The sequence below is a fragment of the Schistocerca nitens genome, chromosome 2 (genome assembly GCF_023898315.1).
Source record: "Schistocerca nitens isolate TAMUIC-IGC-003100 chromosome 2, iqSchNite1.1, whole genome shotgun sequence".
Classification (NCBI taxonomy): domain Eukaryota; kingdom Metazoa; phylum Arthropoda; class Insecta; order Orthoptera; family Acrididae; genus Schistocerca; species Schistocerca nitens.
The window spans coordinates 736646836-736672832 of record NC_064615.1 but is presented as its reverse complement, the minus strand read 5'-3'; the positions used below and the strand labels follow the sequence as shown (position 1 = coordinate 736672832).

The 25997-nt window shown below is 41.4% G+C and overlaps 1 protein-coding gene across 1 annotated transcript in view; it reads right to left on the bottom strand.

Moving 5' to 3' along the window:
• The window catches only part of LOC126234598 (esterase FE4-like), a 94592-nt gene that overhangs the window by 34901 nt on the left and 33694 nt on the right, over nucleotides 1-25997 (bottom strand). Inside the window, exons 7-8 of the mRNA XM_049943314.1 lie at nucleotides 14506-14671; nucleotides 1623-1804 (exon numbers count right to left, since the gene is read on the bottom strand). Of these exons, the coding sequence (XP_049799271.1) occupies nucleotides 1623-1804; nucleotides 14506-14671 (348 nt within the window). The remainder of the gene's footprint in view (nucleotides 1-1622; nucleotides 1805-14505; nucleotides 14672-25997) is intronic.

Here is a 25997-nt window from a genome sequence, read left to right as displayed (position 1 = left end):
AAGACACTTAGGTCGCAGTCCACCACCTCGTAACGCAGAAAAATGGTAAGTTCACGTCGCCTAAGAGAAGGAGGAAAGGAAGTGACGAGACGATGGTTGGCCTTCTTTAGAAGTTTAAGGCACCTCGAGAGGAATAACATTGTGTTCGATGGCTCGCTTATGATTCAGATATTTAAGGGTTCCTGCACGAGTTTTCCTTCACCCTCCAAATATCGAGGCAATGATTATGTTCGAGACGGAATTGTGTGTTTGATTTATTTTGGTGAAGGGCGGGTTATTTACCATCTTCTTTCCCCTACAACCTTGCCGTGGACTTTGCGCTCGGTAGTTGTTTTTAATTGCTTTCATTGTAAGGATTGCTGTGTTCGAACTTTCTCTTGTGTCTGTTGGTTTAGAGAAGGTACTGTTTCATTTATAAATCATATCTTTGTTTCATTTTGCATTTTTATAACAATGAACTACGGCCAAAGCTAACCTGTTTTTGGTTTCAGTAGACAGATGAGCCCTATAACTATTTAATACTACTGATTTTGGCAAGGACCACACCCACGACTGAGTTGTCAGGGCTAATAATTTTCAAACCGTTTCCGTTGCGCACAGTTACTCACATCCCACTGGAGTCGGAGGGGCCGATTTGGATATTAGGAGAATTCATTCGATACAGATCAGAGGCCTTGTTTATATTTAGCCATAGCCCAGTGGTAGCTCTCAGTATTTTGATATACTGTAGATTGATTGGAATAGCGATTCTCACAATGGCTGTGCGTAATGTCCGGCAGATTTTTAAGAATATTACCTATTTTCTTCCACTTTCGACTTGGAGAGCCACTTTGCAACGCAAGCAGTGGCAGTGGGCAGCGGCTAGAATTGAACAGGAGTACTAAAGCGAGCTGAAGGACCACCTATGCCAGGAACTGAAAGATGAGCGTTGCAAGAGTGAATCACCTGCATACACACTGCCACCCCCAACCCACAACGCAGTATCCTGTGGTTGGCTAGGTACAAGCGTGAGCATCACGAAGGATTGGAGAATCGTACGAGCCAAATGAATGCCATTCCCTACTCTTTAATCAACTTTTTTTTTTCTTACCGTATGCACACACTTTCCCAGCAGGCACCAGATGATTTACTTGTGTAAATGAACATGCCAGTGATTGGAATGTCATTACTTCCTGGTCGATTCTGTTTAATGGCATTCATATAATCAATATGTCGTTCATATAAACTACTGGTAATATCTGTGTGGCTACTGAAAATTGGCCGCGTGGGGTAGTTTCGCGGTCAAAGGCTTCTTGTCACGGTCTGCGCGGCTCCCTCCCTCGGGCATGTGTGTGTGTGTGTGTGTGTGTGTGTGTGTGTGTTTGTGTGTGGTGTCGTCCTTAGCGTAAGTTAGTTAGTTTAAGTTAGATTAAATAGTGTGTAAGCTTAAAGGACCGATGACCTCAGCAGTTTGGTCCCATAAGACCTTACCACAAATTTACAGTTTACTAAAAATTGAACTTCACATAATTTAGATAGACTACATTGGTTTATCTATGAGTAATATTAAGCCATTGTTAGAGCTATGCCTTTACACAGACATTCCATAGCTCAGGAGCTGAGCCGAGTAACCTGCTACTTACCAGAGCAGTGGTGTAGTTGTCCTGCAGCGTGACCTCGCTGTCGTTGTAGTAAAACAGTCGCACTGAATGAGCGCCACTCAGCTGCTCCTCTCTGGTCGGGAGTCTCAGATCACACCCAACAATTTCCTCGAAGTTTGCGTTCAGGTTACTGATGTCTTCTTCTGTGGCCAGCGGTCCAGTACCTGCAATGACAGTCAAACGTGATTCTTTTAAGGTAGTAAAATTAACTGTTCATACGGAAAAAAGAAAGCGAACGGCCTTTTCGCAGTGGTATCACCGGTTTCCGTCAGAATACCAAAGTTAAGCGCTGTCGGGCTTGGATAGCACTTGGATGGGGGAGCGTCCTGGCTGCCGAAAGCTGTTGGCAAGCGGGGTGCACTCAGCCCTTCTGTGGAAAATTGAGGAGCTACTTCACTGAGATGTAGCGGCTCCGGTCTCGCACACTGACAACAACCGGGAGAGTGCTGTGCTGACCACATGCCCCTCCCTATCCGCATCTAGTGACGCCTTTGGGTTGAGGATGACACGGCGGTTGGTACTTTTGAGCCTTCGAGGTCTGTTCGGAGAGAGTTTAATAAGAAAAAGCAGGAACAAAATCCAGAAGTAATTCTTGTTACAAAAAGTAAATATACGTTAGTAGTAGCAGATTGTCTGTTAATAACACCATTGTCTTGAGAAAAACATGAACTGCTGTATATGGCTTTGACATTAAATGTTTCTACCCTCAACTGCACAACGTTAAAGCCTCTTTCAAATTCTACAGCAGATATTAATCCAAATATGAGGTATCGAACGCATCTCAAAAGCGTGTAGGTATGGATCAGGGTGGAATCAGTGACTCTTCTGGAAATTTCATTCACTCCGCTGTGTTTTGTATCCAGGTTCATGACAGATTTAGCACCAGAGAGAATTGTTTTTTAGTGATTCAAGTTTAGTCTCGTGAGACATGCTGATATAACAACATGCATCGAGTTTGTAGTTGTTTCTCACTGTTGTAACCACCAAGACACTAATGTTTTGCTTCTCACCCGTTAGAAGTCTAGTTTCAAATATAATTTAGGAACAATTTTAAAGATGGCTGAGAGCAGCAACCTTAAATAAATTTTAAACACATAAAGTATACAGCCAACGGGTTGCTGCGTACGTCATATATTGATAATTTAGGAAAATATTGAGTTTAGATTGTCGCTGAGTGATGGGAGGTGAGCGAAAAGTGGGGAAAAAAATCTTTTTTGTGATTAATGATTTATGGAAAATTTTCCACATATTGTCGACAAAGAAATTCCGAGGCGTCATTCAGATTCGAATTCCGAGGAATGCAGTAGATGTAAAACTGACGCACACGCAATGAAGGTGTGAGAATGGGAGCAAACAGCACAGGGTAAAAATCCCGCTGTTTTCCTGCCAAAACAATACAATTTTTATAACTGTATCAATCAGTTTTGGCTTAGACTGACGTGTCTATATTTTCATCAGGCTAGAGCTACTGCAGTTATTATTAACATTGATGTAAAGGTTGTTGACAAGTTATGACGAGGTGGAGTGCGTGAAATCCGGTTTGAAGAATATATAATTTGGTGTTAATCCAGTAGTCTGTTTTCTTTACAAAGCGAACTGAATTGAACATATTCTAATTCAATTTCCTTTAATTGAGTGCAGTGTGCGGTTTTTTTATTCATTGGTGCGTGAAATTCAAACAGTTGGTCATTCCTTCTTTTATGATTCAGTCTTCTTTCGAGCTTGGCGACTCCCGGAAAAACGGACCATTATTAACAGTAGTGAGATGCTTATTCCAGAGCTCGGGAATAAATCCGTTAAATCCAGCTTTTTTCGAGAATGGAGTCACCACTGCATAAACCCAATGTTCTTACGAAGGAAGAGAAAGGGGCATCGCAATAAACAGTCTTTTATTTGCTCTCAAATTTAGCTGTGTTAGCTGCCTTGCGTTTTGTATCATGGAGTAAGTGATAAAACATCATAGAAGCAGTCTCCTCAGTCCCTTACTAAGATTAAGTTAAATTAGTAAACGTTAATATAGGTCATTTTTATTCTGGTATTGTAATTTTCGATGTTATCACTCTTTGTGGCCAGGAAACGATAACTTGCAGCACATTCATCAGATAACATATGTAATCTTTTATGTCAGTACCACAACAGTCTCTGATCCCAAATGTTCGTTTACTCAGTTGCTGGTTTTAATCATTATGATCATATAGCAGGCTATCAACTACACTCCTGGAAATTGAAATAAGAACACCGTGAATTCATTGTCCCAGGAAGGGGAAATTTTATTGACACATTCCTGGGGTCAGATACATCACATGATCACACTGACAGAACCACAGGCACATAGACACAGGCAACAGAGCATGCACAATGTCGGCACTAGTACAGTGTATATCCACCTTTCGCAGCAATGCAGGCTGCTATTCTCCCATGGAGACGATCGTAGAGATGCTGGATGTAGTCCTGTGGAACGGCTTGCCATGCCATTTCCACCTGGCGCCTCAGTTGGACCAGCGTTCGTGCTGGACGTGCAGACCGCGTGAGACGACGCTTCATCCAGTCCCAAACATGCTCAATGGGGGACAGATCCGGAGATCTTGCTGGCCAGGGTAGTTGACTTACACCTTCTAGAGCACGTTGGGTGGCACGGGATACATGCGGACGTGCATTGTCCTGTTGGAACAGCAAGTTCCCTTGCCGGTCTAGGAATGGTAGAACGATGGGTTCGATGACGGCTCAAATGGTTGGCTCTGAGCACTATGGGACTCAACTGCTGAGGTTATTAGTCCCCCTAGAACTTAGAACTAGTTAAACCTAACTAACCTAAGGACATCACAAACATCCATGCCCGAGGCAGGATTCGAACCTGCGACCGTAGCGGTCTTGCGGTTCCAGACTGCAGCGCCTTTAACCGCACGGCCACTTCGGCCGGCGATGACGGTTTGGATGTACCGTGCACTATTCAGTGTCCCCTCGACGATCACCAGTGGTGTACGGCCAGTGTAGGAGATCGCTCCCCACACCATGATGCCGGGTGTTGGCCCTGTGTGCCTCGGTCGTATGCAGTCCTGATTGTGGCGCTCACCTGCACGGCGCCAAACACGCATACGACCATCATTGGCACCAAGGCAGAAGCGACTCTCATCGCTGAAGACGACACGTCTCCATTCGTCCCTCCATTCACGCCTGTCGCGACACCACTGGAGGCGGGCTGCACGATGTTGGGGCGTGAGCGGAAGACGGCCTAACGGTGTGCGGGACCGTCGCCCAGCTTCATGGAGACGGTTGCGAATGGTCCTCGCCGATACCCCAGGAGCAACAGTGTCCCTAATTTGCTGGGAAGTGGCGGTGCGGTCCCCTACGGCACTGCGTAGGATCCTACGGTCTTGGCGTGCATCCGTGCGTCGCTGCGGTCCGGTCCCTGGTCGACGGGCACGTGCACCTTCCGCCGACCACTGGCGACAACATCGATGTACTGTGGAGACCTCACGCCCCACGTGTTGAGCAATTCGGCGGTACGTCCACCCGGCCTCCCGCATGCCCACTATACGCCCTCGCTCAAAGTCCGTCAACTGCACATACGGTTCACGTCCACGCTGTCGCGGCATGCTACCAGTGTTAAAGACTGCGATGGAGCTCCGTATGCCACGGCAAACTGGCTGACACTGACGGCGGCGGTGCACAAATGCTGCGCAGCTAGCGCCATTCGACGGCCAACACCGCGGTTCCTGGTGTGTCCGCTGTGCCGTGCGTGTGATCATTGCTTGTACAGCCCTCTCGCAGTGTCCAGAGCAAGTATGGTGGGTCTGACACACCGGTGTCAATGTGTTCTTTTTTCCATTTCCAGGAGTGTATAACGTTACAAGTAGCATCCTAATATACATAGTATGGGAAGTTAACAAACATAACTGTTTTCACGAACTTAACAGAGTAAGCAAATAAAATATATAGCCGTAAATGGCATGGTCACATAGGGCAAAATCATGATAAAATGGTAAACATTCATGGCCCATAACGCCGGGTCACCGCTTGTGTACGGTGCTTACGACTGCAGAGCTGAGGGGGTGTAACTGCAAGATGTCGCTCGCCGAAGCAGTTTCCAATGGCGTGATACAATGTCACAAATATGCTCTTAGAAACTCTGCCCAAATCTAAATCGGACACATTAAAATGCACTTTAAGAAAGATATATAGTTCTAACATTGGTCCAACGAGAAATATTAGCTTAAATTACAAAAGATATCTACAAATAAGTGTCCGTCACATACGCAGTACAATAAAGTTAATCGACTGTAGCATGTCAAAGATCTCGTGGTCGTGCGGTAGCGTTCTCGCTTCCCACGCCCGGGTTCCCGGGTTCGATTCCCGGCGGGGTCAGGGATTTTCTCTGCCTCGTGATGGCTGGGTGTTGTGTGCTGTCCTTAGGTTAGTTAGGTTTAAGTAGTTCTAAGTTCTAGGGGACTTATGACCACAGCAGTTGAGTCCCATAGTGCTCAGAGCCATTTGAACCATGTCAAAGAATGATAAATTCACAGGCACAGCGTACACCCAAGAACAACTCTAAGAAAGGGCCAATTCATAATGCAAACGGACTGAATCAGAAATACAGTTAACAAATGCTCTAAAGCGTAAACGAAGGTATAGTAATGATAGGTCATTTAAAATATAAAAGCTAGTTCCTAGTAGCTACCTGTGACGTGAGCAGTGCACAATAAACCGAACTGAAAGCAGCAATCGAAACACGATCGAAAGAGTGTGGGCATAGCAGGCTCGCAGAGTCCAAGACAAGGAAACGTGGGTGGTACAGAGCCTGGAAGAGATGGTAAGAAAGGAAGGAGGACGGTTAAAGTTTAATGTCCCGTCGACAGCGAGGTCGTCAGAGATGTAGCCTACGCCCAGACTCTGATTACGAAAGGATGGGGAAGGAAATGGTTAGTACTCTTTCAAAAGAACCATCCTCTCATTAGCCTGAAGCAATGTAGAGAAATCACGGAAAACCTGAATATGGATGGCCGGGCGCGGACTTGAACCGTCGTCCTCGCGAATGCGAGTCCACTTTGCTAACCACTGGACCATCTCGCGCCGTCTTGAGATGGCGTTAATATCACAGAAATGTGATTTGGTCGGTGAACTTGCTACAGTTATGTAAGTTAAATTTCAACTCGATCTTTGTACAGTTTTGTTTACACTGATGTATTGGGTGGTTATAGTTAAACTTTCCCTGTTTAACACGTCGTAACACAGAAATTAATTACCGTATGATTACCAAACTTGGTAGCATTAATGTCCAGAGTAAGGGGTGCATGATTTCCAGTTACAACTATGGCCACTAGGTGCCCCGCGATCAGTTCATAGTCTCACACAGCTGACCAGTCGCAGTGCGCTTGTTGAAGTGTAAACGTGAACTTGGACAAAAGGAGCAGGTCACTGTTAGTGAAGGTCTATTATCAAAACAACAGTAATGCTGCAGCTGCACTTCGAGAATATCGATGGATGAAAGGATTACGGAAGGGTCCTCTCCCTCCACCTGCCGTGCGGAGCATCATGAAGAAGTTCGAATCGACTGGAGAACTGGGTGTCGCTCCGAAAGAAGCCGACGACCGGATGCACCCTAGCTGGTTGATGAAATGGCAGATAACGCTGCGCGCAATTCTCGACCGCCAGGCAGTGTGCGTTCTGTATGGACAGAAGGTGCTTCGAACCATTCTCAAATGGTATCTGTACAGGATCCATATCGTATAGCAGCTTGCACCACAGGATGTACAACGACGTGTTGATTTCGCTCTTCACTTTCTCGCAAGGACTGAAGTTGACGAGGGCTGTCCCTGGACCATCCTACTGACAGGCGAAGCTCATTTTCTCTGACGGGTTATGGGGAACGTGTCACCGGTGGCTTCATGGCTACGTTCATCATTGGCTCATTATTTCTTGAACCGGCTGGCGCTCGAGCACCAAAGACGTGCGTTGTCACTGGCCAGTGTTACAGCGATATGCTTCGCCAGCATGTGATACCTGTCCTACAAGAGAGAGACGCATTTAACTCAATAGTTTTCGTGAAGATGGGGGCCCCACCGCACATCGATCGTGAAGTTCATCTGCTTCTCGGAGACACATTTGGAAACGATCGAATTAACAGCCGATCGTATCCAAAAGCTTGGCCAGCATGATCACCTGATCTCAGTACCTGTGGTTTATGGTTGTGGGGCTTCCTGAAGGCCAGGGTTTACCAGGGGAACATTCATACATGTACTGATCCGAAGCGCAGCATAACAAGATAAATAGCCACCATATCTACGGACATGCTTCGTTCTGCTACGTAGAATGTAATCCTGCGCTTTCAGACTTTTCTGGACACTGTCGATCGCTATGTTGAGTCCCTTTTGTAGCGATAATGGTACCGGTATGTAATGGTACGATGTTACGTTGCAGTACATTGAAAGCTTTTCAATTGAATTCTGCATTATTTCTCTTCCCCATGTCCTTGACTTTATTGCTACCAAGTTTAGTACTCCTACGGTAATTAGTTTCCGTGTTATAACGTGTTAAATAGGAAAAGTTTAATTATAACTGTCCGGTACAATTTGGCGTATTGTATACGTGTGGATCAAAAGGAAAAAATTAATGCTACTTCGTCGTTAAATTATTCGTTTTGGATAGTTTACAGCTAACCAAAATATTGGTCCAGAGTTATTGACGGGGTGTAAGAAAGCTCATTCATTTTCAACGTTGTAGAAAATGCCTACTGAACTTAAGCGTAGACGTATTTGTCTTAAAGACGATGATATTACAGGCGACCGTAATAGTGTAATCACAGAATGGTGACGAAAAGCATCACATGGTGTCAGATGAAGTAAAGCTGTACCAGATACCTGCCGCCTTGAGCGCATCAGGAGAAAGAATGCCTTACACTGACAAGAAGAACTGTTAGAAAGTTTTCTAGAAGATGGATGCTCCGTTTGTTCACTGTTGACGAAACGTAAATGGGAAAATGCGTTTATTCTACCGCTTAGCATCAAATAATTGATTTTGTTCACCTACTTATAACGGCTGATGAGATATGGGTCGATCATTTCACGTTGCAAACAAAATATTGATCGAAGTAGTGGGTGGAAAGCCGGAGGCCGTTCACATACAAAGACGAAGTCAATCCCTCCTGTCAGAATCATGGCGACTAGTTTCTAGGAATCCACCATCTTGTAAATTTGTAGAGTATTAAATCATAACTGGCGAATATTATACAAGCGTTCCGCCTTATTTGGACTAAAAAATAAATGAAAGGAATCTCAGATTGCTAAAGAAGAAATCCTTTGGTAAGAACAGTGAGCTTGGTCACAAAGATTCTTTTTCAGTGGAAAACAGACATATCTGAAATGTAAACTGTTCAATTATCCACACTATTCACCAGTCTTAGGCTGTGTTTCTGTTTCACCTGTTCCCCCCTACAAAGAAATTTGTGGCTGGAATACGTTTAGGGTCCACGGAAGGTTTTATTACTGTTAGCCAGAGTTATTTCTAGCACGTTGCATACCTTTCAGAGACACTATTTACAATTTCTTATGGTTTCAATAACAACACTAATGCCATGTATTCTATATTATATATTATGAAAGTCGATGATATACCCTACTGTCCATATGCTGCCCACATAATAAACATTTTCTCCACCTCTCACAGTTCATCAGCTTAATTGGACTTTTATATAGGAAGGCAACAAACAACGCTAGGGCTGTAGAAAGTTTATTAAAACCACGACCGGTTTCACACCAGTATAGGCGCATCCTCAAGCGATCTAATGAGGGATTGCAAAGGAAATATTTTTCCATTTTTTTTGCAAGGTTTCTTTTTGCACTGTCTTAGTGGGTACTACTACATGGAGTAGAGCAGACCCTCACATTAGGTACTTACATAATCGTGTCTACAACATTTTTAACGCTTTTCTTCAAGCCTCTCCCCGTCCTTTACGTCATCGATAAAACTAAGAAGCACTAGAAGCGTTTGTCAAATAGATAAAATTGGATGTCCTTAAAACAAAATAAGACGAGTATTAGGTGCGGTTACAGTAAAATAAGCCATTCAAAGCGTGCGAAATCGTATATAAGCACCTCCACCTGATATTATGGTGTGTTTTTTATTGGTGCTCATGTACAATTTCGCACGCTTTTAAGAGCTTCTTTTACACTCTCTCCGCCAAAACACTCAGTTTATTTTGTTTTAAGGGCACAACATTTTATCTATTTGAGAAATGCTTCTTACTGATTTTAATTTTGTCAGTGATGTGGAGGACGGGGACAGGCTTCAAGAAAAGCGTTAAGCAATGTTGTAGACACAATTACGTAAATACCCAATGTGCGAGTTTATTCTACTTCATGTAACAGTACCTACTAAGCCTGTGTAAAAAGAAAAATCGTAAAAAAAAGACTTGCAAAATACTTCCTATTTAATCCCTGTTTAAATCACCTGAGGTTGCGCCTAAATTGGCGTTAAACCAGTCGTGGTTTTAATAAACTTTCTACAGCCAAATAACAGAGTTCGTTACCTTCATATAAAAATGCGGACATTTGGCTGCGGTTGCCCGCAATTCTAGATAATATGTAACTGGACGTGTGACATAATCTACGTGTGAACAGCGCACTCCCAGATCATAGCGTACTGCGCCACTGGAGGGATGGCTCATGACGTCATGAACCGGCCTACGTTTCCATAAGAGCACAGCGGTTAACATTTAACGTTCAAACTAAAAAATGCAATCATATTCTAATCAAACACACTGAGATCTGATACTTTTCTGCAGATGTTTTATAATGACGATAATACAATATATTTACAATGATAAACGAGTAGTTATCCACAGGTGCAAACAGTTCAACTTAATTAAATTCAAATTATTAATATTTTAGAAAACACGCTGCGTGTGTTGTTCCCCGCTGTATGAGAGAGTTATAATCTGTCATTAATTAATAAACGCTGAAAACAATAAAAAATACTACTTAATTAGTTAGGTTGGTATCCGGTATTGAAAACTAAGTACCAGGACAGCATATAGTAATCGGTAAGGTAGGGCCCCGAAAAGAATGGCTGCTAGGCGTTGGTGGTAAGCAGGGATACAGCCTTTCCCTCCTCACCCTTAGGGACCGATGACCGTAGCAGTCTGGTCCCTTTAATCCCACAAACCAACCAACCAACCTCCTCACCCTTCAGCTACGCGTTCCCGACTGGTCTTAGGACGATTCAGTACACTGAACAGGTGCGACGATGTAATTTATTTAAGTCACTCGTGCCTCTTCAACTAAGGGCAAGTCACAGTGTACGATCTACTGAATCTAACTGACGAAAGGAGAAAATATAAATCTTTAGTCGATGGAGCAGATAAAATGAAACCCAAATGCCTAAGAAATCAAATTTACAGGACGATCAAAATGGCAAAGAGCGAATCGTTCGAAAAAATGCAAGCATGTAGAAGTATGCATAACCAGAGGAGTCACAGGCACCACCTACAGAAAAATTAGAGAGACCTTTCGAGAAAAGAGGAGCGACTGTGTAAACATACCTCAGATGGGAAACCAGTACTAACAAGGAACGCCTGAGAGAAACGTTGCAAAAGGCGAATGATGTTTAAGGTAATCGACGCCCCTTGTATTTTCTACCACGCAACCACACTATTGCCTGTTAATTACAACAGGGAAGGACTACATCTATCTGATCGATGGCGAGCACGGCTTGAGGCTATGGAGCGCAGCTGAACTGCTTAGTCGACGAGTAACTCACGACAATGCTACAGTGCTGGTGGTGTTAATCCAAAGTAGAGCAACGGCAACGATAAACAAAGCGAACATTGCAGTATGTCTACAACAAAATTTCGTCAGAAAGGGACCCAAACAATTTCGGAGACTCAGAAAGAAGTGGCAAGTAAAATATTATCATTTCTGCAATATGAGTTAGTGTAATGTGTGGTGTCGTATGTGCTCGACTGTGCGGACAGTGTACATGGGGAGTACAATGATCACGATGCATACTTAACAAGTGAAAGTGATATTGAAACAGGCGTTCAGCCATGTAGTTCATATCCTTGTCTGACAGATCCCTTCTGCAGTGAAAATCAGCGACGGACTATCTTTTTCCGAGGAGCGGGTATTAAACATAATTACTTGCATGGGAGATCATCCGCAGCATTGCAAAAAAAGAAAACAATTATGAACAGATTTCGAGTCCTCAGCAGTACAATTTACAGGATGTGATTAAATGAAACAACAGGTTACTGTTACGAGTCACTGTTTATTTATCTCCACGACGCGTTTCGATAGTTTAAACCTCCATCATCAGCTGGATTTACATTTGTTAGTATGACATTTATGTGTGTGTTGTGTTACGATTTTTTAGAGGAACTTGTGGCACTGTCTAGTGGAGAAAACGAAACACTATTTCAGAACATGGTTTAGGGTTTCTTTTGACAAAAAATTAAACGTAATCTAACGGTAAACATAAAATAAGTAAAACAGAGTACCTACAGTGGTCACAGGTTGCTTTCGCTGCCGTAGCACATGAAATGTATACTGTCATACTATGTAAAGAAATATGGGGTCTGGAACCATTGGGTGCAAGGATCGTATAGCAGGAGAGAAAACTTTATCGCAAAGTTCAGGGAATATACATCGCAATAACTTTATTACAGAATATGTATGCACTGTAAATGTTCATTGCACATTTTTGACGTCTTTGGAAATGCCATTTTGGACTATGTTATGATAAATGGAAATGGTTCTCCACCCGAAATTAGTCATCGGATGAATGAAAAGTAAAAATTTGCCACATCGACTGGTTTCTCGTTCTACTGATTAACAGAAGTTGCCGACCCAAGATACTCCAGCATGCCGGAAATTCGTGTTCTGCATTCGTTTGCATGCCACCGCATTCCATCAGTTCTCACCACCCCGTTACACCAAAATGATTTTATATGCATTCTTTAAGAGCGGGTGCCCAGCTAAGCGTCCAAGGTGCGAACCTTTGTGATCGCTGTGGCGCTCCATTTTTCATTCGCTGTTCGTGGTGCTAGTTAATGGTTTGTTTTGAACATTTCTAGAATGTCGACGATGTCCATTTCGTGAAGTGTAATACGTACATCTCATATAAGGTTGATCTCTGTATCTCCCGGACAGTCATTTTCTATCGTCGTCCTGATGCACATGGTGAATCATTAGCAGTTAATATTTTTCCTGTCATAATTGTTAACACACTTTCAAATGAGCCTTACTAAAGATTAAACTTGCAACCTCGCACTCAAGGGGTTCCTTGTAAGCAATAAGGGAACATGGAACGGTGACTGGAATATATAGAAGTGCTACTCAAGGACAAAAAACTTGAAGGTAATGTCATAGACAGGGAAGACGAAGTAGATGAAAACGAGTTGGGAGATGTGATTTTGCGAAAAGAATTTGACAGAGCGCTGAGAGAGTTAAGTCAAAACTAGGGCCCTGGAATAGACAACATATTCTCAGAATTATTGAGTCAGACATGACAAAACTATTCTACCTAGTGTGCAAGCTGTATAGGACATGTGAAATACGTTCAGACGTAAAGAACAGTGAAATAATTCCAATTCCAAAGGAGGTTATTCGCTGGAAGTGTGAATATTACCCAGCTATCAGTTAAATAAGTCATGGTTGGATAATACTGACATGAATTGTTTACAGGAGAATGGAAAAATCTGGTAGAAGTCAAACTTACGTAAAAGATCAGTTTGGGTTCCAAAGAAATGTTGAAACACGCCTACGAAACCTGTGGCAAGGCAGATCTACAGTTATGTCATTTACACATTTACAGAAATCTGTTGCCAGTGTAAACTGGCACACACTCCTTATAATTCTAAAGGTAGCAGGAATAAGGTACAGGAAACGAAACGTTACCAATATCTTCTACCGGAACCAGACTGCAGTTGCGAGTCGAAGGAGATGAGAGAGAAGGAGGGGTTCAGAAGGGATGTGAGAGGGTTGTCGCCTAACACCAGTATTATTCAAGCAGTACGTTGACTAAGCTGTAGAGAAAACAATGACGAAATTAGGAGAGAGAATTGAAGTTCAGGGACAAGAAATAAAACCTTACAGGGATGCCAATGACGTCGTAATTCTGCCAGAGACAGCAAAGAATTAGGAAGAAGAGAGTGTATAACATAAACATAAAATCAAAACAAGTAAAGGGGATGTAGACGAATTAAATCAATTTATGGTGAAGGAATTAGATCAGGAAATGGGACAGTAAAGGAAGTAGATGAGTTTTGCTATTTAGACAGCAAAATAACGGATGATGTCTGAAGTGGAGAGGACTTACAATGTCGACTGACTATAGCGTGAAAGGGATTTCTGAGAAAGAGAAGTTAGTTAGTTAACATCTAATTTAAATTTAAGGGTTAGGGCGTCTTTTCTGAATGTATTTGTCACGAATGAAGACTTGTATGTAAGTGAAACTTGACGTTAAACAGTTCCGACAAGAAGAGAATGAAATGTTTTGAAGCGTGATGCTATAAAAGAAAGTATTAGCTGGGCGGATCGAGTAACTAATGAGCAGGAAATGGAAAAAGCGATTCATACCACAGCTTGAGTAAATGAAGGGATCAGTTGGTAGGACGAAACCTGAGGCATGAAGGAGTCGTCGATACGGTTAACAGAGGGAAATTTGGGGGAGGGGGGGGGGGGTTAATAATTGGAGAGAGAGACCAAATGATGAATACAGTAAGCAGGTAAAGAGGCCTGCACAGGATAGAGTAGCGTGGAGAGCTCCATAAAACCGGTCGTCGGACTGCAGACCACATCATCAACAATGTTTACAGTTTGAAGTATTGGGTGTTGTCATCTAAAAGGAGTATGTGAATCCTTTTCAAACTAACCGTGAATTTGGGCAACTAGTTCGAGGTCCGTAACTCCCGACATGTACGGGACGTGATTGTAGCGACCTTCAGCCACCAGCCGCCATGGTTCCTCTGTGAGAAAGGCTGCTTCGTGATCCGGTTCGACACTGGGTGCCCAGACGCATGTAAATAAACTCAGTCTGTCCTGTCATTGAGGAAAGATAAATTATTTTCATGTACATATGCACAATTTCAAAGTAAATTTAACACGTTACACAACAAATTAAACAACAGAGGTATTATAAAGAGGTTAAGCAACATTATAAAAGAAATTATGTTCCAAAATTCTTGACTTCAAGGCGTCACATCTCAAAAATTATGTGCAACGTGCAGCTCATTACATGAAACACTTCTATAAATTGTAAGTAGGCTGTTTATGTTTTCTTATTGGCAACGTTACGTAGCGCTCTGTATGAAAATCACTGGCTGTGCTGTGTGCAGTCTGTGGCTAGTTTGCATTGTTGTCTGCCATTGTAGTGTTGGGCAGCGGCAGCTGGATGTGAACAGCGCGTAGCGTTGCGCAGTTGGAGGTGAGACGCCAGCAGTGGTGGATGTGGGGACAGAAATGGCGGAGTTTTGAAATTTGTAAGACTGGATGTAATGAACTGCTATGTATATTATGATTTTTCAACACTATTAAGGTAAATACATTGTTTGTTCTCTATTAAAATCTTTCATTTGCTAACTATGCCTATCAGTAGTTAGTGCCTTCCGTAGTTTGAATCTTTTATTTGGCTGGCAGTAGTGGCGTTCGCTGTATTGCAGTAGTTCGAGTAACGAAAATTTTTGTGAGGTAAGTGATTTGTGAAAGGTATAGGTTAATGTTAGTCAGAGCCATTCGAGTTCCATCCACAAAAAAAAAAAAAAAAAAAAAAAAAAAAAAAAAAAAAAAAAAAAAAAACAAGTCCGCAGTTTTCTAGGTCTCGTAAATTTTTACCGTCGTTTTCTGAATATGCAAATTCTTGTTACACCAAAACTTTGTTCTCTCACTGGAAAAAATACTATTTGGAACCGGGACGAACAATCACAGTTGGAATTCAATTCTTTGAAAGAAGCGTTACTTAACGCGCCAATACTAGCTCATCCAGATCTGTCACAAGATTTCTGCCTTAGCACGGATTCTTCTAAAGTCGGTCTTGGTGCCCATTTATTTCAAGAAGCCATAGAAAATGACACTACCGTTCAGAAAACCATTGCTTTTGCTAGCCGAGTGCTAACAAAATCTGAAAAAAATTATTCCGTTACTGAATTAGAAGCTTTAGCTATCGTTTGGGCAAATTCCGTTTCTCACTTTCTGGTAAGCACGTAAAAGTATACAGTGATCATCGTGCATTACAATTTCTTATGTCTTCAAAATTAAATCATGACAGGTTAAAACGTTGGGCATTGTTTCTGCAAGAATTCCACTTCACAATAGTCTACATTCCCGGCAAGGGGAACATTGTTGCGGACGCACTGTCAAGCGCACCGGCTGGGATTGAGAAAAGTAACACAGAAGGCAACCTCGAGAAAAATTTCAGTATTCTTTACATTCAGAAATTCGCCTTTGAAAACTTCATCACCACATCTTTAAAGGACATTGCTCATGAACAAGATAAAGATCCGATTTGGAAAGACATCAAAAGTAAATGGCATGAAAAGACACACACACAGATTCGGCATTATTATCTGGTGAGAAACAACATACTGTTCAAACGCTGCACTGTTGATGACAGCCGGCCGGTGTGGCCGTGCGGTTAAAGGCGCTTCAGTCTGGAACCGCGTGACCGCTACGGTCGCAGGTTCGAATTCTGCCTCGGGCATGGATGTGTGTGATGTCCTTAGGTTAGTTAGGTTTAATTAGTTCTAAGTTCTAGGCGACTGATGACCTCAGAAGATAAGTCGCATAGTGCTCAGAGCCATTTGAACCATTTTGTTGATGACAAGCTATGGGTTCTTTGCATTCCAGATGATTTTGTTAATAAGCTCATTTGGTAAATTCATTTCGGCTACGCACATTTTGGTCCACGAAAATGTTATCATATTCTTCGGGCGACTTGTTATTTTAACAATATGGAAAAGAGAGTTCGAAGAGTCTTGTCTATTTGTAAACTTTGTCAAAAAGCGAAACCATCTACTATCTCCCATCCTGCTCCGCTGTTTCCTATCATTCCTTCTAAATTAAAAGAATTTGCTACCGTTGATCTCTTGGGACCGTTTGTCAGAACATCTAATGGATTTTCGTACGTTCTAGTCGCTGTTGAACTTACTTCAAAATTTGTTTCTTTCACTCCGTTACGTAAAGCCACTGGACGGTCTGTATCTAACGCCTTTGTTAAAAATTTCTTACGTGAAATTGGCTACGTTGCTAAAGTCATTTCAGATAACGGTCCGCAATTCAGATCTGCTGATTGGTCACGCATGCTTCGGAATCATAAAATCAAACCTGTTTTTATTTCATTGTACTCACCACATTGCAACCCCTCCGAACGGATTATGAAAGAAATCAATAAGCTTTGCAGACTCTATTGTCACAGAAAGCATCAGCATTGGGACAGATATTTACACTTATTTCAAAACGTGCTGAATGAAATGCCTCATGACTCCACTGCTTTACCACCTACTCTTGTACTGAAGAATGAAGAACCACCGAACAGAATCAGAGAGCTTGTACTTTTCCCGAATACACGTAAACTTCGACACAAAGACATAATTGATTTGGCTCCTAAAAATATAAAATCTGCAGCAGACAAAAGGGGTAAACTACACGGTAAAGCAAATGCAAAGAAATGATATATAGGTCAGAAAGTTCTCATTAAAGCTCATTCATTGTCACATAAGAACAAACACTTGAGTCACAAATTCTTTCTAGTTTACAATGGACCTTACAGAATCCGACGTATACCACATGATAATTGCGTTGAAGTTGAAACTCTGCGTACTAGGAAGAGTAAAGGTTTACACCACATTTCACATGTAAAACCGTTTATTGAAAGATAATCTGCCTTTTAACTTTGTCTTTGCCATAAAACTCTTCACTTCACATTTCTAGTATGCATTGTCAGACTTAGAAACTGTTACCATGCAACAATGTTTGAAGTTAAATATCCAATCAAGAACCAAGAGAACTTATTTAAACAGAAATTACGAATGCATTGTTATAGTGAACAGACGTCACAGTGTTATTGTGTGTGTACATTCTTGTGTGTTAGTTGCACGATTATGTAACGACTATAAGGCTTACATACTTAGAACATTTACCAGTACTGCTAATGAGATTTTAATGCAACATTTTGGTTTACTTGAAAATACATTCTGGATTTAAAGTACTTTCTGTGAGATACCAGACGACACAGTGGTTAGTTTATGTGACAGCTACACGATTTTATCACGACGCTACTAATGAGTGACAATATACAATGTTGCTTTTGCAGTGTTTCTGTTTTATTTCTGCACAGTTTTTCTGTATTATTCTGGAAAGTAAAACATGTTTTAGTAATAACTTTTGTGGTATAGCTACAATGAGACAGCCTTTTTCGTAGCACAACAATACGTTACATTATAGTACTTTCTTGATCATGGTAAGGTACGTAATAACTACGGTATCCATATGCAAAGCATTTCACTTTCGTTTATGATGAGGTAAGTATATGGACTTCAGCAGAACTTTTTTTACAGAGGACGATAACTATGACACTTCCACAGAATTATCTTACAGCAAGACGCACATTTAGCGCTACAGGACACGCATTTGAGAGATTAATTTTGTACTTAAGCCATTTAATTTTCAAGATTTTTGAATTACAAAGAAAGTTTTCCATGATACATTTCATTCCATTGCCGTAATCTGTAACACCTGAGGGTATAATTACATTAATCCTCAGGGGGGTACACGTTTACTTTGTGTACCATGTGTTTGGTAAGCACAAGGAGCCCTAGCTAATATGGTATTTGCTTATACAACTTTTCACATCTGTACCATATTTCTCTAACTCACAAATTACACAGCTATCTGATCATTTAACTGAGAGATAAACATTTTTTTTACTACATCAGTGACACATGTTTACGCAATTACACAGTTGGGTAACTTCATGCTTACGAAATTGTATTTTGTCTGTACTTTGTGAACTGTTCATTTTTTTCGGACCAATTGTGATATTATGAGAGCTTTGAATGATATATTTGGTATGGTATCACGATTTTTAAAGTACGTTTGAGGCAGATGACACTTTTGACATGAGCAGAGAATTTTTTTTAGGTTTTGAAATTATTGGAGGAAGCTACAACGATTTTGAGATTTGACTGAGGTGTTATGATGTTATTATTACGATGACTATGTGTATTATGCTGTTGCGGTATGTTTATGATCAATAAGCTGATGCTATATGAGTTATTTGATTATGCCACATATCTGTTATGATGAAATATTGAAGAAGTGTCGACGAATAAGGTAAGGAATAATGAGTAGTAGTTAGGGACTCTGGTTTGTGAAAAAGGTTGTTGGAAACCAAGAATCGTACTTTAAGAGTTACGAAATGTATGTAAATGCGTGAATGTATTACAATGCCAACGAAAATTTTTTGGCGACTGTTATATCAATACGATTTTGTTTCTACAGATTTGTAACGCAAACTCTTGACCTGTGAAATATTTTTATATGTGACTGTCACTGTAGCGGAAACTGCTGTTGTAAATATTTCGGTAAGAAAGTTAAGGGACCACCTTCACGTAATGCGTCATGGGCACCCAGCTGCACAACAATCGCCTGGAAAAAAGCCATTAGTGTGTGCCTTTCAGAGGCACAGGTGGAGAAAAAAAAGGGAGGCCCTTATCCTCGCTATTGACATTCCTTTGTAGAAAGCATCGTAAATACACCCTCAAACTTGAAAACATGATTACACTGTAGAGTTCTTAATTTATGATATTTACTGAAATGAAATGATGAGAAACATTTCATGTCTATTGTCTTGCTAGTTGAAAGATTGTTTACTGCATTATGAAATGCCATATGGCTAGTGAATGACGTTTCACGCCTTGCTTTGCCTATTTTGTTTAATATCTAGTTCCTAGCTGAACTGCAGCTTTGGTTAAAATAAAATTTTATAGATGTACTAATATAAATATTCTATGCCTACAGATCCAGTAAAAAATAACTTTATGATGGATGTCCTTCAAAAAAATGAGGGAGCACAAAAAGACATTTCCACTTCACAGGAATTGCATACATAATTTTTGTCAGTGACTTGGTAACTTGTCTGCTAGAGCAAGTTACAGTGATGCATCACTCTAGTGTTAAGATGTGACATAGGTATTAATCATGGCCATTTTTACTGTAATATTTTTTCTGCTTGAGCTTTCTCATGTTTAGATATAAGTTATTGCATTTGCTGCTGCTGTTTGCCAGGCATAGTGCTACTAAATTTCACTTTGTATTACTCTGTTAAGCTAGTTTTACTACTGATTTATTGTTCTTGTTGCTGCACATTGGCTCATATTAGTTGTAATGTTGCATTGCTTGGTAATTTAGATTTACTGTAGCTTGCTTTGCAAATTTCCATTTTTTTGTCATTACTGTTTGTGTTAATTGTTTATTGCTGCTGCATTGCCTCGTCCCTTAGTTTAGCATCTGAGCTCAGTAGATTTAAGTTAGCTTAAGAGGGGGTAGACTATATAAGAAACTAACTATGATGAATTGGAAGAAATGCATTGAGAAGCTATAAGAAAATGGTTTGGCCAAAAAAAAAAGGCAGTGTACAGTGGAGAAAAACTATTTTTTTGAAAAAGGATGTGAACAGAATACAGAAAGCAGGCTTAGATAGGACTTTTGGGAATAATGATGAACGAAGGGAGATCTCCATGCAAAATACTGCAGTAAAACAAACCCTGCCCTTTCCTCTTGTGTCATCCCTCTATGTGTTTGTGTACCCTTGTGTATTTGTGTTTTTTCTGTCTTTATGTGTTTAGCTGATGAGAGCTATGTTGTAGAATTTTTCTAATACTATGTTATTTACTTTGTAAAGATGTTTAGACATTATTTATCTTTTCTGTTTTGTTGCTCATGTGTGAAGTTGATGTTTCAAAAATTATTCTGATCTTTCATGTATGTACTTACGTCCTAATTCCTGTAACACTGATGTACATGTTTATTTCTATTCTTTTGTAAAGCCTGTTTTACTACAAATGTTATCTGTATTGTTATGTTCTTTAATGATGTATTTAGTACCTTTGTTATTGTATTCTTATGTTATAAAATTGTAATTGACACCAGTTCATCAAATTAAGTAACTTGTAAGTTACATTTCACTGCACACATTTCTGTTGGTCATAGTATATGGCCAATATGTGAGAAGTAGGGACTGTTAGTGTTTGCACGTGTGTTAATAATTCAGCAAGGGACTGGAACAACAGCATTGCTGGTTCTAAGGACAATTTCAAAAACTTTGTGAGTGCACAAGTGGTGGTTTATGGACTTGCTATATTGTCCGCAAGATTCTTCGATGGTGATTGTGCACCTGCACAGTTGCAACAGATGGCTGCTGGCCGTCTCTACAAGGACTACAGTGGGTCTGCATCTTTGATGGCCCACCATTACCATTATTTATACAAGGACTGCAGTGGGTCTGCACCTCTGGTGGCCCACCAGTACCGTAATCTCTACCAGGACTACAGTGGGTCTACTCTGTGATGACCTACGTACCAATATTCTTCAAAACTTCGACTGACTCTGCGGTGGGTTTGCTCTGTTGTGGCCCATTACCTGTCTGCATGTCAAGAGTCAGCACTGTCTTTTCGTTGGAAGGACAACACTACTTCTTCAAGACTGCATGGAAATCCACGACTTCCGTGTGCATTTTCTTCTACTGCTCAGACTTTGAGAAAAACACTGCTATTTTACTGTGATGAACGATCAGGACTGTCTTTATGGACTGTTAGAAAATTTTAGCTTTTGACCAACATTGTATCAAGAAGTGTGTGCCTTTGATTTCTTTGTTATTGTAATTATGAAAAATTTTATCAAATCATTATTGGCCATTGCCCAAAACAATTTGTAAAATTTTTTGTGGGGAGCATGGGGGCTATGTCAGTAGGCTGTTTATGTTTTCTTATTGGCAACGTTACGTAGCACTCTGTATGAAAATCACTGGCTGTGCTGTGTGCAGTCTGTGGCTAGTTTGCATTGTTGTCTGCCATTGTAGTGTTGGGCAGCGGCAGCTGGATGTGAACAGCGCGTAGCGTTGCACAGTTGGAGATGAGCCGCCAGCAGTGGTGGATGTGGGGAGAGAAATGGCGGAGTTTTGAAATTTGTAAGGCTGGATGTCATGAACTGCTATGTATATTATGATTTTTCAACACTATTAAGGTAAATATTGCAGCGAGTCCTGCAGAAAGGATTCGCTGGAATGTGTATGATAGGAGCTGTGCTTTCAGTTCTCCAAGTTGAAATAAATCCATAAAGAAATGAACGAAATGGTACAGGAGATCATTTCCCTCTGCTTGATATATCAATGTTATACTGCACGCTCGACCCCACACTTGAAGACTTCCAGCTGGCCTCATTTAGACGTCCCATCTGTATGCCGTAGATTAATGGTTGGGCTCTATTGTCACGTTCTGTGAGGTCACTTACGTATCACGCTAAATCAGCTCTTTGTATATTACGTCCAAGCTACCATTTCCGTTGCAGATCTCCTGGAAAATGGGAGACAGATGTTCCTCAGGGAACACTCAAGGTCATCTCCTTATCTATGGGGTCAATGTCCACCAGGGTAAATGTTATGAGGCAGTTTTCTTCCTTGCGTTCAAGGTGATGGTTCAATGTCCTTTCTGAGAAATTGTCCATTGTTCCCTACAAGTCAGCCACTTTGCTTCATTGTTCTTATTAATGATGTATCATAATTTATTTTCTAATTTTTTACGTAATGACGAATCACTTTTCACCATTATTAATGACCTGTCACTTTCACCACGATTATAAAGGATCGCCATTATTGATAACCTAATATAATGATTCATCACTCAAAAATAATTTTCCCCAACAGCCCAAAAAATTCCATCATGCTCCGGGTCTTACTAACCATCAGAATGACTAATGACATGTTCTGTGTTTACAATAAAGTAAAGTCAGTTCTTCGAATAATATCTGCGTCGAACGTTGTTTCCATATGCTATGTGTTTTAGTATATAAATACACACACACGAGGGAGAGCTTGTACTGGTATCTCTGGTCACTACAATAGTATGGTGCTGGCAGTATTAGGTGGTGACCGCACATCGTTAGCAGTGTGACAGACTAACTCGAATCATAAGTTTCGTAGTTAGTAGTGGTGGTCAGCTTTAATAGGAAGGATGTAACTGCTGCTCTCCCGATATAGATGGCCTGTCTGTTTGGAAGGGTTAGCTGCCCGCATCTCGTGGTCGTGCGGTAGCGTTCTCGCTTCCCACGCCCTGGTTCCCGGGTTCGATTCCCGGCGGGGTCAGGGATTTTCTCTGCCTCGTGATGGCTGGGTGTTGTGTGCTGTCCTTAGGTTAGTTAGGTTTAAGTAGTTCTAAGTTCTAGGGGACTTACGACCACAGCAGTTGAGTCCCATAGTGCTCAGAGCCATTTGAACCATTTTGAAGGGTTAGCTGAAAGGCTGACTCCCTCGCGACAGCAGCGCGTGTGGCTGTGTTGCGGCTTGTAGCTGGGGACCATAGAAGGCGGTGGTAGCTGGGACGTGGCTCTGGTAACTTCATACCTGGTTCAGCTGGGAAACAGAGATGACAGTGGCTCCGGGTGGGCAACACCGAGGTTGTAAGCATTAATAGCGAGAGTCCCGGAAGAAATTGTTTGCTTGTTTTTTAAATAAAATGTGTGCCTCCTAATCTATTCCTGTCTTAGTGATAGAGGGAGAAAACTTCAGCAACTTGTTGTGTATTTATGGCCTGTAAAGTGTCACAAGACTGCAGAAAAACTGCTAATTACAACCGTTATTTTGTAAGTACACACTAATTTCCTGGTTACAGACTCCTCTTAGGTGACTTTATTGTGTCCAGACCATTGTTTTTAGCACACTTAAGCATCAGATTAGTATACATCAAATCGATATTAAGTATTAATTTCTAAGACCAACAGTAGACTGTCATTTGTTTAAAAGTAGGATATTCGTATAAATTGTGTAAGTAATGCACTACGATATCTGTTACACACTTAGAGTTTCGTATTTAAGACTCTGAAAAGTGAATGTTTTGGAAAATCAACTAAATTGTAACAGATAACCCTAAACTGGTAGATAAAAATGGAAGAAGACGGTAATACTTTGCAGAAATGTCTCTGGGCTTCATAAAAAATGTAAATGTCGTGTGACTAGGGCCTCCCGTCAGGTAGACCGCTTGCCAGGTGCAAGTCTTTCGATTTGACGCAACTTCGGCGACTTGCGCGTCGATGAGGATGAAAATGATGATGATAAGGACAACACAACACCCAGTTCCTGAGCGGAGAAAATCTCCAACCCAGCCGGGAATCGAACCCGGGCCCTTAGGATTGACAGTCTTTCGCACTGACCACATTTTTTAATTTTTTATTTTATTTTATTTTATTTTATTGATCTCATTTTGTTATATATTGTTCGTTGAATTTGTTCGGGGCAGACGTCCAATGACACCCGTTTAGGTTCTTCGTTGATCTGTTCACTCAGTTTTTTATTACAGAGAGTAGCTAACCCTCTGACGGAACACGCTGAGCTACTATGCCGGCATCACTCAGCTACCGGGGGCGGACTCTGCGGTTAATAATAAACTGCAAGCAATTGCATTAAAGGGTGAGTCACATGACAGAACACGAGTGAGATTACTGACTGATGGTTAGTAATGAGCGTTCCACTACGGTGAATAGAACACAAGTGGTCAGTCATTCTGATGGCTAGTAAGCCCAGGAGAGTGGTAGGGCTCTTTCTGGGCTGGTAGAGAAAATCATTGTTTTGGGTAATAAATCACTATAATTGGGTTATAAATAATGGCGATAAAGTGACAGGTCATTAATAATGGTGATAAAAGCCATATGCCATTAATTAAACTAATTGGACAGTAAATTACGACAGGTCATTAAGGCTAAGAGGCCAACTAGTAGGGACATTGAAGATAAGAAGTACAATTACCTCTGGACATTGACCCCAGAGATAAGGAGGTTATATTGATTTTAGATGATATTGGCTGTTTCCAGACGAACATTGGTTCCCTACTCCCGAGTTTGTGTTAAAAGACTCTCTTCATCTATCTTGTAACTCCTGCTGTCGCTACAGCTTCACTTACATCGCCATAACGTGAAGGCACCATGCATCCAACAGATGGTTATAAATTTCTGTACCAGCTGCATCACGTTTAAAATTCTTAGGAAAAATTTCCTGCACTTTTTTCTTTCCTTAGGAACTGTAATTAATCGTACACACTAGTACAACAAACGACAGCCAGTGGATTTAGCCAAAAGTTGGTCGTCAATACACCGACGGTCAGCCTCTCATCCACACCAAACCAAGGGATTGATTCCAAGGGTTTCGGCCGTGTGGAATCGCAGTTGGCTCTAACAACTTCTCGAGGTTGCTCCCCATTTTCCTGTTGCTTTAAAGTAGCATTTCAGTCACAATTTCACTGCCAGATTTTATGAGGGAAGGAGAGGTTTTAGCAATCGTCGCACGTATAGCATTTATTTTACTGCAAGAAGCCGATCATGAGAAAAAGGAGCAGAAGGAACGAGCCTGGTGGTCGACCTGTCCTTTACTGGAAAAAATTAATGTCTAACCCTAAAACTCAGTGTGAATATGGGCTATTTCATATTTTTCCAAAATAAAAGCTGCATATTTCTTATTATAGATTTGTGTAGCACCTAAAATTTGCAAAGATGACGACTCTGTTAGGAGAGATGTCCTACAGCAGAAAGACTAATAGTCAGTTTGAGATATTTAGCTACTGAGGATTCAGACGTCAGCTTAATGTACACCTTTAAAATATCAAAACAGCTCATCTCTAAGACTGTGCGTGAGGTTTGTTCAGGCATCACTCAAAATCTACAAGAACATATTAGAGTAAGTTCACAGAGAACAGATGTCAATAAAGACTCCACTTCCTTCTTCGCATCATGCACGTTACTAACAACTCCCTTATTTCTCTCGAATCGTCTAATCTTTCCAATTTGTTTTATCATCGCAGTCCGTAAGGTCCCATAGACGTTCCCCTTCACGATGTCAGTTTTCCACTCCATACTCCAGTGCTTTTAAGCACCATAAATACAGACCCGTTCAACAAGCACAACAAATCGCTACTGTACGTAGAAACATTCGACGTGGCGTTCACACTAGGAAAGGCGTCCCCAGGTCAACTCACCGACAACACTCTGACATTACCGGCGGCTCTCCGAGCCGCAACCAGGGCCAACCGTTTCGTTGGCTCCGATCTGCCGCCTGTACATACCAAGTAAATCTCGGCGAACGAAGCGGTTGGTTGTTGTTCGTTGGTCT